Source organism: Molossus molossus, unplaced genomic scaffold, assembly GCF_014108415.1.
Source record: "Molossus molossus isolate mMolMol1 unplaced genomic scaffold, mMolMol1.p scaffold_m16_p_7, whole genome shotgun sequence".
Lineage (NCBI taxonomy): Eukaryota > Metazoa > Chordata > Mammalia > Chiroptera > Molossidae > Molossus > Molossus molossus.
The window spans coordinates 55,441,576-55,454,928 of record NW_023425401.1 but is presented as its reverse complement, the minus strand read 5'-3'; the positions used below and the strand labels follow the sequence as shown (position 1 = coordinate 55,454,928).

Here is a 13,353-nt window from a genome sequence, read left to right as displayed (position 1 = left end):
ACAAAATAATTACTTTAATTTATTGATTTTATGAGTTTAAAATAAAAAAGTTCCAGAGAATTCAGAAAAATAAATATAATAATGTTCCAGAGTGTCTTTCAATCAAATGAGGCTCAAAGAAGCTAGCTAAGGTTCCTGTCACAATTCACAAATATTACTAGTTATAACTTTGCTACCACAGATGTATATTTAGAAATAGAGAGAAGGAATACTCTAGAAATTTCTATTCAAAATATTCTCTCTATTCACTATACTTTTATATTATAACATTTAGTTATATAAAATAGTAATCTTAATTCTTCAGCTGTGGAGGGCAGAGGAAACTGAGGTTCCTATCTAAAGAGATACAAGCCCTACCTAACTGAACATATTAATATGAATCTGCAACTCATGTTTGGGGGTATACCTTTGTCAAGTGTGTTTCCTTTTCTGAGTGAAGACTAGCCTTAATCTAGCTTTATTACCATAGTTACACTTTTGTGCATGTGCACTAAGAACACATGCTAAAAATCCCGAGAAAGAAAAATTGGTCATGCATGGTATCTTGACTTTAGCCTCAGTACTGCCCATATTAACCAAGAAGATATATGAATTTGATGAGAACAAATTTGGCACTTTTGAAAGTATTTCAAGGTTTAGGAATTCATCCTAAATAAACAAGATACATAATACGTTTTTAATTTAATGTCTTTTAAAATAATCCCTATGGAAGGATTTGCGTTTCACAAATATGGATATACAGAATGACAAGTCCCACACCATAAAGATAAAAACCACTGTTGAGTATTTAACAAGCAAAGTCATTTATGTTTGACGCTTGTTGGAGAGTGTACTCTTCCCACTCTGATGTTTTTACTAAAACCTGCCCATGAAAAGCACTTCATGATTAGCCCCTGCTAATCTGCCATAGAACAGATGAACCAAACTGACAGATCACTTTTTTCCAGCCTCACTAGCTTACAAAAAGTCCTAATTCTGTAAAGTCTGAATGATGTAGCATAACACAATCATTGACAATCAAGTATCAGAAACCTAATTTCTCTGAATCCGTTTGCTAGTGTAGAACATTTGTTTTTCAGTAAATGTTTGTGAATACATTTGGGCAGATCCCTCACAAGATCCATGCTGGTGGAGTTCTTCTTAGGATAAAAGAGAATTCTTTGTCTTAATTATTTTTGTTGGATACTCATACTTCTATCCTAAGAATCTCCCTCACCAAACTATGCATTTCATTCACACATCACATTTCCTGTGTACGTGTCTAAGTCACAAGCTGTCATGTGTATAATGGAGTGGGCCAATTTTTGCATGTGTACCTTGAAAGCAAATTGCTCAGTAAAGAGTTAGCCTGTGTGAATTGATTTACAAAAAAAGTAAATTATTACCACATTTACTAAAAATTGAAAACCAATATGTTGCTAACTATGATCTTAAATGCATTTATCAGATTTTAATAATATGTATTCCATCATGACCATCCTTTATGCTACTCATTATCAAGATACTGTCACATTTTTGGCACAAATGATTTATGGAGATGAGCATATTACATTTGTTGCAAAGCATATTTATTCTTTATTAAATTTGACTGTTATCTGATATAGAGGACTTCTATATTTTTAAAAGCCCATTTCTTAATATATTCAGGAATAAGTATTTTCTGAAATGTAAATAATTTAAAATCAGATAATAAAATTAATGGTGATTATTAAACCAGTACTTTCATATTTATACTTTATATGCAACATTTATGCCAAATGTTGTACTATAGCTACATGTACCTTAACATATGGTTATGAGCAAATATTGCATGTTGCATTACATAGAAAAGTTAAATATATGTATTTATTAGGTGTAGAAGAATAAGGAATAACATCTTTAATTTTTATTTTCAAAAGAGATGAAAAATCCTATATTGCGTCTAAACCTGATCAGACTTTTATGACTAATCACAGTGCTGCATGCATTGAAAGGCATTTTTTAACTTGTGTTATATTTCATTATTTGCTGTCATTGGTTTTCCACTAGAGTAAGGTAAGTCCTCTTATAATTCTGGGGTACTGTTTACTAATAGTTCCATCGCTGTACCTGCGTTAACTGAGAAGTTTTGTTGAAGACCTTTGCAGTTGAAAAAAATCTGTGAAAACACAGTTATATATGATGTTGAGATGTACAGGAAGTTTTGAAACCTATACCATGTAAACTCAGAGTTCAGCCAAATTGTGATTTTTCTCAAATATAAACGATATTGGGCACAACAGCAGAGACAGGAGTACTAATCAGCATTCCTTCGATGGGAAGCAACTTGACTCCATGCTTGAGACTGTATTAAGTGCTCTTGAAGTGGTCACAGTTTATGCATTTGTTACAAGGGGAAAGTGACAACAGATGTGTGCAAAAGAGCTAGGGGTCTGATTAAATGTAATGTCTTGTGAACGATGTTTTTGCTGCAGATGTGTGAGGGTGACTTCTCAGTTCTATTCTAAGTTAATAAATGAATTGGCAGAAGGGAGTGGATTTGTTCATAATATTTGTGAGTTCTAGATTTTTATCCTTAGGTAAGATCAGCCTACTTTAACATGTATTTACATTTGTTCCCTAATGGAGATACTTAGGAAAAGGTAAAATGGTTATCATTTATTAAACATTTTCATATTATGCTACGAGTTTTTTTTTGTTTAATCCTTACAACTCCCTGAGCCACATTATCAAATATTGTTTCATTTAGCAGAGAAAAGAAATATGAAATCTTCAAGATTTGTGAGCTATATTAGCCTACACTTATTTACATGTAGACTTCCTGAAAACACATGGCCTTGAAAGTGAAATCTACAGCATCCTCCCCCTGCATGGGAGTTTCACTGAGTAATTTGAATAGCTGTGTTCCATCTAACAGTCACCAATATCTCTGAAAGATATGGCAGTCCACTGGAGTCTTATTTCTGCATTTATATAAAGTGTTATTTATTGGCCCAGGCCGGTTTGGCTCTGTGGTTAGAGCATCAGCCCACAGACCAATGAGTCATGGGTTCGATTCTGGTCAAGGGCACGTACCTCGGTTGCTGTTTGTCCCGGCCCTGGTCGGGTCATGCAGGAGGCAGTCAGTCGATGTGGCTCTCTATCTGTTGATAAATGGAAAAAAATCCTTGAATGAGGAATATAAATAAATAAATAAAGTGCTATTTATTATATCATATGTTTTGATGATAAATGAATTAGTTACTGATCAGTAAAAGTGCCTAAATTTCTGTGAGCTCAAATTATATCTCCCAAGACTCTATCTTCCCCATTCCCTTTAGAATCTATTAAAAATCTATTTAATTTTTTTCATAATAATAAATGACCTAAGATGGTGGCTCCAGTTAGGAGTAACAGTTTAAATGAGCACAGAGTCACTAATTCTTGAAAGATCTTGCAGTATAGGTATTTCCTATGCAGAAATAGGGAATCATTTCATAACTTCATATGCCATCTAAGTTCCTAAACTCCCTAATAGATAATGGAAATTTAAGTTAGTATTTCCAAGGTGCCATTAATGTTTATTCTCCCTTCTTTCAATGACTTACTCATAATGGAAGAATTTTTAAATGGACCTAGTTCTAGCCTCAGCCAAAGCAAATCGATGTCAAGGTAGTTGATATTACTTGGGATGAACATTATCTGCTTTCATTGGACATATAATAAAAATTACTTTTGCCCTGGATGGTTTTGCTCAGCGGTTAGAGCCTTGGCCCGAGGACCAATGAGTCACAGGTTCGATTCTGGTCAAGGACAGGTACCTTTCTTGGTTGCGGTTAGTCCCCAACCCTGGTCGGGTTGTGTGGGAGGCAACCAATCAATGTTTCTCTCTCCCTCTCTCTCTCTCTCTCTCTCCCTCTCTCTCCTTCCCTTCTACTCTATCTGATGATAAATAGAAAAATATTCTCGGTTAAGGATTTAAAAAAAAAATTACTTTCCCTATAATTGCAGTCAAGACATAAATCTTCAAAATTCTATCACACCTATTATTATTTTGGTTACAAGGTTATCTATACATCTATGTGTTTCAAAAACAAAAAATAGGCTCACAGATATGCTCCGCACAAAAAATAAACATGAGATCTTTAAACTTCTTTAACATTTTCCTAATGCCCAATCCTGTAAGTTAGACAGTTTAGAAGCCAGTGTCTGTTTAATAACCGTGTCAGTTTACTAAATGATTCTAGAGGCAGACAACATTCTGGTATAGCTTGCCATGTTGCTTAATTTCGAAAAGCTTATGAACTGGAAAAATCTGCTTCATTAGATTCCAACCTAACTGAACTGACTCCAAAGATATTTATGTTTTACATAAAAAATTACTAGTCAGTTTCAAGGATGCTTTGAAAATGTGGCCATTTTTAATATGGCTATATAAACACCAGGCATCTATTGCAAACATCTATAGCAAATGCTGTGTGCATGTCAACATTTGCAGGGATCCAAAGGTATGCTACTGATACATAAACTTATTTAAAATTAAAAAGTATCCAGTAAATCAGAATGCTTCTAAATTAGATGTAAGCTTCCCCACAGGGTCAGTAGTCAAGATATTAAAGATCAAAAACCTATTAATATTTATTTTCTCACATATAAAGATGGAGAATTTAAATCAGTCCATAATAAATAAATAGTTATATGGGGAAGTTGCCGTAAAGCCATTAAACACACGTAGATTTTTGTTTAAATTAAATGTTCCTTTGTTCCATGGAGATAACTAAACATTGTGAGTGTTCTGAGTTTATCCTTTTCTTATGTAAAATATTTTAACTATTTTAAATTTTCTTTGAGTACTTGATATCTTTAAACGTGTTTTCAACAGAATAATTTTCATTGCTTTAACTTTGCAATTATTCCCTATAGTTAAAGAGTAATGATTTACAACAGGAATCCAATCAGTAAGTCATCAAAAGTTCAACAAACATGCCTTGAGCACCCACTGGTGAGGCAGGAGGCTCAGGGTTATGGCGTGGGGGAGGGAAACTGGGGGACAGGTTGCTACAGAAGTTTTGTCATGGGGAGCCAAGATACAAATTGTTTCCATTCAAAGCAGAAAATAAGCACTGTGAGAGTTCAAAGTAGAGGGGAGAAATCACTTCTGGAGTGGGTGAACAATAAATAAAATGTGATACTTGAAAAATAAGTAGCAATTTATGAAGTAATGTTGAGGATTGGCAAATGAGGCAGATGGAAGAAGTTCAAGGTGAATTTGGATAGAGCAGTCTGTATAGGGGTGCAATAGAAGAAAGACTTGAAAAACAGAATAAGATTAAATGTCTAGAGGACTTGAAATATCTGGCTACATTGACTTAGATGTTGCTCCATAGACAAGAGGATTATGATGTCTTTCTAACAAGGTAAAGCCAGAATTTGAGGGAAAGTTTACTGAAACTGTGTACAAAGCTCACTGCATGAAATTGCAATTACAAAATAGTCATGAGGATATAAAGTACAGCACAGGGAATATAGTCAATAATATTGTAATAACCATGTATTGTGCCAGGTGGGTAATAGACTTACCAGGGAGATCGCTTCATAAGTTATATAAATGTCTAACCACTATTCTCTACACCTGAAACTAATATGATATTGAATGTCAACTATAATTGGATTTTTTAATTTGTAAAAAGAAAAAGGCATTTGGGAGGTCCTGCCAAGCAGCATTTCTGCATTCCAGAAAAACTGGATCAACAGGAACCTGCTGCCACTTCCCTAGCAAACTCGACATTATTACAAATCATTAAAACATTTGCCAATCCAAAAAAAAAAAAAATTCACTGTATATATGTGTGGAAAGATACATACACACATACATACCATTATACATTCAATAATACTTTCTTAGTATTTCATGGTTTCTTTGCAGTGGCGTGTCATAAGGGGAGAGAAGGAGAAGGCTAGTTTAGGGGCCACTGTAACAGCTCAGGGCAAGGGCCACAGGTGACCTATGATATTGGCAGGAGGACAGCTAGTGCCAGTCCCAATATTTTGTGACTAAAGAGGTAATAGGATTATTTCTCATGACACTTGATTAGTTCAATACAATAGGTCATTGTCCTTTTTTTTTTATATAACTGGACTTTACATAGGCAGCGGTTAATAGATAATGATCTTTTTCAAAGTATATTTTCTATACCAAAACAACTGCTTCAACCACAACCTCCTGTAGACTCCTAAAATCCATTTTCAGTATTTTTATCAGCTTCACATATAGTATGTATGAATGTATGTATGCACATACATGGGGGATTTATATACACACAAATACAATTATACATTCAATTACACTTAGTTTCTTATGATTTTTTTTTTCAGTGGAACATCTCTCACAAGGTCATGTTTACAGAACATGACCCCAGCTGCTTATTGTTTGAGGAAGGTAGTGGAATCCAACAGTCAGGGGAAAACTTATTTCTTCATTTTCCTCAAGACTGCATAAAATAGGAATGTCAAGCCAATTCAGCTAACAAGCTTGTTTTTTCTTTGTTTTTGCTTTTTAAGTTTTAAATAAAAATGTTTGCTAAAGTCATCAAGTTATGTTTCCTACTGGTTAAAAATGTATTTAAATAAGGTAATGGGTAACAACAGCACACACTGTCTCTCAAGAGAAATTCACCTAAGTAAATGTTTTCAGCAAAGGTTTAAGAATAAAATCAAATACCCCAAACAGTTTCAGTCCACTTTTGCTATGAATCAAGAGAATTTGCCATTTTTCTGGTTTGGAGCTCACTCATTAATAGAATAGGATTTCTTCAAGGCCAAAAGCAGTGAATACTGGTGTCAATCTTCAGTTATTCTGTCCTGGGGTCATGATGTCATCATGATCTATTAACCCAGAAAATTTTCAAATAAATATCAGAGTAACTTAAGACTTAGACTAGATTGCACTTTCAATGATTGGACTTACATGCTCTTTCTCCTTCCCCTCTCTACCTCTATCCTTTCTGATTTTAACAGCACCCGCAAACAAAATTACATGATGAATTTTTCACGACAACATGGGCTCAGGCACTTCTACAACAGAAGACGAAGGTCACTTAGACGATACCCATGAAGAATCAAAATGTTTATTTTTCCTTCCAACATGTGAAGTGTTGCTTTTCCTTCTTTTAAATTTCTCACTACATCTGATATCAGGAAATTCCTGTGAAGGACTTGGTGATTCGTTGAAAGCCCTTCTCAAGACCGAGTGTTCCCACACTGTGAACTAATGCTAAGTGACTTATTTTCTCATAAGTAAATGTCTTCATGTTGATGTGTCCGTGAAATTGTGATCTGTTGTAATATCAGTTACAGTGGCAGTATTGAAAATAAGAAATAGTTTAACAGAAAAAAAAAGTTTAAGCACAAAAATTTAAGAGATTTTATGTTTTAAATGGCATTTAACATTCTTGGTCACAAAGCTATTTAAGTGGACTATATTTCAGCTATGTATCATGTTTTATATGATTAAATTATCATTGTGTGTCCTACGAATTCTCTTCAACAATATAACACATTGACACTGTATTTACTTGTTAAGTTGCAATGTTTTGCTGCTGAACTTCAGGCTACTTATATTCTGCAGCAAATTCACTGAAATGTCTACTCAAGAAGATAGTTGTAAAGATATTGTATCTTAATATACTCCTTAAAATGTATGTTGGTTTAGCGTTGTTTGTGAATAAGAAAAATGCTTGACCTTGAAATATTTTCTACTTACAAATTGTGGATGAATACCCTGTCTCCCACAAAGGAGTTCCCATTTCCTTGTCTAAAGATTTTTTTAAGCGTTCTGTGGCTGATTTACTAAGAGTAACTGCCATCTTGTGTCTGTGGTAACAGAGTGATTTGTAAAACAGTGGATGTTTTCATTGTGTTCTCTTTGTGGATTGTTTTTCCTGCGGGTCATATTCATACCTTCTGATGAAGTCGTGCCAACACCAGCAACGTTGTATGGACCTGTAGCCCTGAACTCTATTAACTTAACTAAAAGGTTGCACTCTAGGGTGAACCAAGCTAAAAGCCCATGCTTAAATAAAATTATGTCCAAAAGCCATTGGAAGCTCACTTGTCTTTATTCAGTCTTAATTAAATTTTTATAGGGTTGTAAGCCTTATCAGGCTTGCAAAGAATAATGTCAAATATATTTACTGGTGTTTTGTTTGGTCACTGAGAATAGCAATTATGAAGCTACACTTTCAATTTAGCCACTTTTCTCTTACTCAGTTTTTTCTATTAATCACTCTGTAATTATACTAAGTCAGTAGAGAGTTCTGAAAACCTTACTTAACTCCTGAGAATTTTGTTTGCTGCTAACACAATGCCTGGTTCATTTTTTGTTTTGTTCTGTTTTTTTTTCCTCTATTGATTTTAGAAAGAGATAGAAACATCTATGATAGAGAATATCAATTGTCCACCTTCTGCATACACCCCCCACCCCCCGTCTCCCAACACTGGGGATTTGACCCACAACCTGGGCGTGTGCCCTGACCGAGAATTGTACCTGCAACCTCTTGGTGCATGGGTCACTCAACCACTGAGCCACACTGGCCGGGCTGTGCCTGGTTCTTCATAAGCACTCATGCATTCATTCAGCAATATTTGTTGAATACTTGCTGTGCACAAGACACTGTGTTGAGGATAAAAAATAGTCATTGAGACATTTTCCCTGCTTGTTTTTAGCACCTACAAAATAAAAGTATATTGATAATATTGAATTTGTTTATTTTCCAAGGGATTAAAATAACATCTAGGTAACAAAACAATAAATGACAATAGTGTTTCTCACTGAATAAAGAAATAATAAAGGATGATCTCTCTGAGAAGTTTAGTTAAAACTTCATTTTGAGGTCTGGTATCAAATCCATTGTGAATCATTGCCTTGGAGACACAAAGCCTTCTTTTTTCTCCTACCTAATCTAACATATGATATATTTTATAATTTGGTGCAATATTTGGCCCTTCAATGTTTATAACTATTATATCTCAATTTCAATTCTCCTTTATTGGTTCACAAATTGCCTGTTGTTAGTTCACCATTTGGTGGCATTTGGGTTCATTTTGTCATTGGTCCAGGAGTTGACTTTTTCCCGAAGCCTCATCTTTCCAAGTAACTTGTATGTACCATAGACCAAGATATTTTACAGTGCTCCATCCACCTCTCTTCCTACTGTCAGAGAACAGAATTGAACTCCCTATCAGTCCATCTACTCAAAGTTGCAATAGTGTAAATGGGGACTTATATCTATTTGGCTTATTTAATTTGAAAACATAAAGTTAGAGTAGGACTTCAAGTATTGTTGGCTCAACTGACCTAACTTGCTAAGGTAGACAGAGTTTAGTAGTCGCAGAAGTTTCTGTGGTTTCAACACAGTTTCTCTTATTTGCCGTACATTTTAATGTAAACTATACTCAATACCTAATCTTAAATATATTCAAGATCACATGTATTTTACCTTTTATCTAAAAAAGAACATGTGTATATTATTTGGGAAATTCTCTTCACTGAGGTTGTCACTAACACTCTCTATGTTCCAAGGTTAAAAAAAAATTATAACCAGCCCTGGCTGGGTAGGTCAGTTGGTTAGAGTGTCATCCTGATACACCAAGGTTGCAGGTTCAATCCCCACTTAGGGCATATACAAGAATCAACCAATGAATGCATGAATAAGTGAAACAACAAATCGATGTTTGTCTCTCTCTTTTCCTCTCTCTCTACAATCAATAAATAAAATTTAAAAATAAAAAAATTATAGGAAATCACTTAAAACATGTACCTATTCATTTTAATGTTTGCCAATTTATATTTTTGACAGCATTTTGTATTGTGTTTCTGTATTTAATCTTTAATAACTTCCATATATATGGCAATTGCCACTTTTACCACTACATAATGTTTTTTTTTATTAATTTCTATTAAAATATGTGCACAATTTACTTGAGATGGGATGCATTTTAAGTAAAACTTGTTTTTTAAGTCTGTTTATTAATTGGCATATGATATCTAGATATGCAATGCATTCATGTGTATTTATTTTAATCTTTTTTTAACTTTTGTTATGTTCAAAAAGATGCTGCATCTTACATTATATAAATATTCTGTATTTTGCTTTAGTCCATTTATATTATAATCATTTATTCTGTAATTTACATTGTTGTATGTTGTGAGGAACAATCATAATTTTCTTCCAAATAGTTATTAAATTATTCCAGTACTAAAAAAATTGGAAAAAAAAAAAAAACATTTAATCTAGAGGCTTCAGCAATGGTTGATTATCAAAATACTTCTGATGCCACTAATGCTGAGCCTACATACACCTACAAAAATGAATTAATAATCTGTTGAAGGAAGAATAAATCCCTTAAAAGACAGTACCTTTTTAAATACTTAGATGTGACATACGTAACTATTATTTCAGAAGATTTTTTTCTGCTGTGGCCCACTTCAGTCTATTTGTTTATGCATTCATTCATCAAATATTGGATAAGAGGTGCCATGTACCAAACACTGGGGACAGCAGCAGGAATTCAATAGAGAACAAAAGAAGACATAATGTTTCCTAAGGAAATTCACAGTTAGTAGAGGAGGAAGATGGTCAATAATCACACAAATAAACTTATAACTGTGGAAATACCTCATTTAGCAATAAACATTCTTTTGATAAGAATCTTTTAAGTATTTACTACCATACTAAGATGATATCTGGGATACTACAATAAATGAAACAGTTTTCTTCCTCAATTTGTAATCTAGTCAGGAACTCAAAAATACCAATGAATGCATATAATACAATGAAAAAGATGCAGCAGTAGAAATATATGCTGGCTCTCACGGACACAAAAAAGAAAATAATCTCTATCTGGAAGCAGGAGTAAGAAGGGGAGGCTGAATGAAGGAAAGTGGTTTGTATGAGAGGCACAGCTAGAGTAATGCTCAAGTAATATTGGAGGCTGTAGCCAGTGCAATAAAACAAGAAGAAATTGAAAGTATACGATTTGGGGGAAAAAAGACAAAGCAGTTGATAAGATCATTGGAGAGAAAGCTCAAGGAACTCTAAAAATGAAAGCATGAAAACTAGTAAGAGAGTTTGATGAAGTTGCTGCATATAAAATAAAATCAACATATAAAAATGAATAGCATTTCTAAACATAATGAATAACCAAAGAGAAGAAAAATATTCAATGGAAGAAAAACATATCCTCAGGTGAAGATTAAGAAAACAATAATTTTTTAAGATAAGAAAATAAATCTAGATCCCCTACACATATCATTACACAAAAAACAAATCCAAGATAAATAAAAGACATAAACAGCAGAAGTAAACTTTACAACTTTTAGAAGAAAATATCTTTATGGGATCATGGGAAAGAAAACATACCATAAAAGAGATTGGTCTGTAGTTTAACTGAATTAATTTCTAAAACTTCTGCATAACAAAAGAGACCATAAAGTTTAAAAAACAGCCACCAAATGGGAGAAGACAAAGCTACAATATATAATCAATAAAGGACTAGACCATAAAATATATAAAGAACTCATATAAGTAGGTAACAGAAGATAATAACCTAATTTTTTTAATGGGCACAGAATTGGAATTGAAATCCACAGAAGGAAAAACTAGAATGACAAAAGATTTAAAGGTGCTCAACCTCACTAATCATGGAAACAGCATTTAAAATAACAATGATTCTCTACCTAACCATTGTGGCAAAAATCAGAATCTAAACATATTGGTAACTATAAAAGGAACTCTTGTACATCAATAGGAATTCTCATACACTGCAGGTTTATATTGGTATGGCCTTGTTTTAAAATATAGATTTGTTATTATTCAGCTCTAGTGAGACCAATAGGTCAAGAGACAATGGCCATTGAAGAGATAGTTACTAAGAGGAGGGGGGTTGCCACACTATGCAGGGGTCACACAGGGAGCGCCAGGGTCTGTGAAGAGGCAGAGACCGTGAAGGGAAAGCATGGGTATGAGCCTTTATTGTGGAAGGGCATAGCAAGCACATTTTGGATTGGCTAGTTTGTATCATTTCTGCAGGCTCTGGGATTTGGGAATAGTTTCTACCTATCTGGTACCTGGCCTGGGATGAGTAAATCAGAGGAATATTGCTTTCTGGACCATAAGAGCTTGACAGTAAAGGTGGTTCATAGTATGGGCTTTCCATTGGTTAGTTTGCATATGAAAGATGAAATCCTGGGAGAGTTGTTTGCTATCTCAAACAATTGGCCACAACAAGTGCTGGTGAGGAAGAGGAGAAGAGGGAACCCTTACGCCCTGTTGGTAGGAATGAGGTTGTGCTGCCACTATGGAAAACAGTATGGAGGGTCCTCAAAATATTACGAAAGGAACTGCCTTATGACCCAGTGATTCCACTTCTGGGTATATATCTAAAGAAACCCACTACTTCTAAAAAATATATGCATCCCCTATATTCATTGCAGTGTTATTTACAAAACCCAAGATATGGAAATAACCCAAGTGCCCATCAATAGAGAAATGGATAAAATGTTGTGGGACATTAACCCAATGGAATACTACTTGGCCTTTAAAAAGAAGGAAATCTTACCTTTTATGACAGCATGGATGGACCTAGAGGTTATTATGCTAAGTAAAATAAGTCAGACAGAGAAAGACAAAGGCCATATGATTTCACTTATACGTGAAATCTGAAAAACAAAATAAATGAGCAAACAAAATAGAAACAGACTCATAGATACAGAGGGAAGGAGTTTTGGGAGACTGGGTGAAAAACATGAAGAATTTGAGAAGTACAACTTGGTAGTTACAAAATAGTTACAAGGACATAAAATATAGCATAGGGAATATAGTCAATAATATTGTAATAACTATGTATGGGGCCAGGTTGGTACTGGAAATAACGGGGAACATTTTGTAAAGTATGTGATTATCTAACCTCTATGCTATACACCTGAAACTAATACAAAATAATATTGAATGTAAGCTGTAATAGAAAAAGTAAAATTTAAATTTAAAAAATAAGAGAGAGAATTTGAGGCCTAGCCTATAACTTTACAAATTTTCACAATTTAATTGTATCTTGAAAATAAAATATTTCCTTGGGGGCAGGGAGAATTAGCTAGACCTGAGAGGGGCAGTCTCTTCCTAGTCAGTGAGGCCCCAAATGCCAGGACATCAAGACTACAGAAAATAAAATATAATAAATACAAATCTATGGAAAACAGTATAATATCAGTAATATTGAATATGTTACAATATCGGTTGAATATGTGTATACAGCATGACCCAGCTACTTCTAGGTATTTATCACAGAGAAACTCTTAACATATATTCACGAAGAGATGTGTGCAAGGATGTTCACAGC

General features: G+C 34.1%; 1 protein-coding gene across 2 annotated transcripts in view; it reads left to right on the top strand.

The window, feature by feature from the left end:
* The window catches only part of RELN (reelin), a 576,569-nt gene extending 568,513 nt beyond the window's left edge, over positions 1-8,056 (top strand). For both annotated transcript variants that reach the window (XM_036246852.1, XM_036246851.1), the window contains one exon: positions 6,976-8,056. In XM_036246852.1, the coding sequence (XP_036102745.1) occupies positions 6,976-7,072 (97 nt within the window). In that variant the 3' untranslated portion in view covers positions 7,073-8,056. The remainder of the gene's footprint in view (positions 1-6,975) is intronic.
* The last annotated feature ends 5,297 nt before the right edge of the window (positions 8,057-13,353 follow it).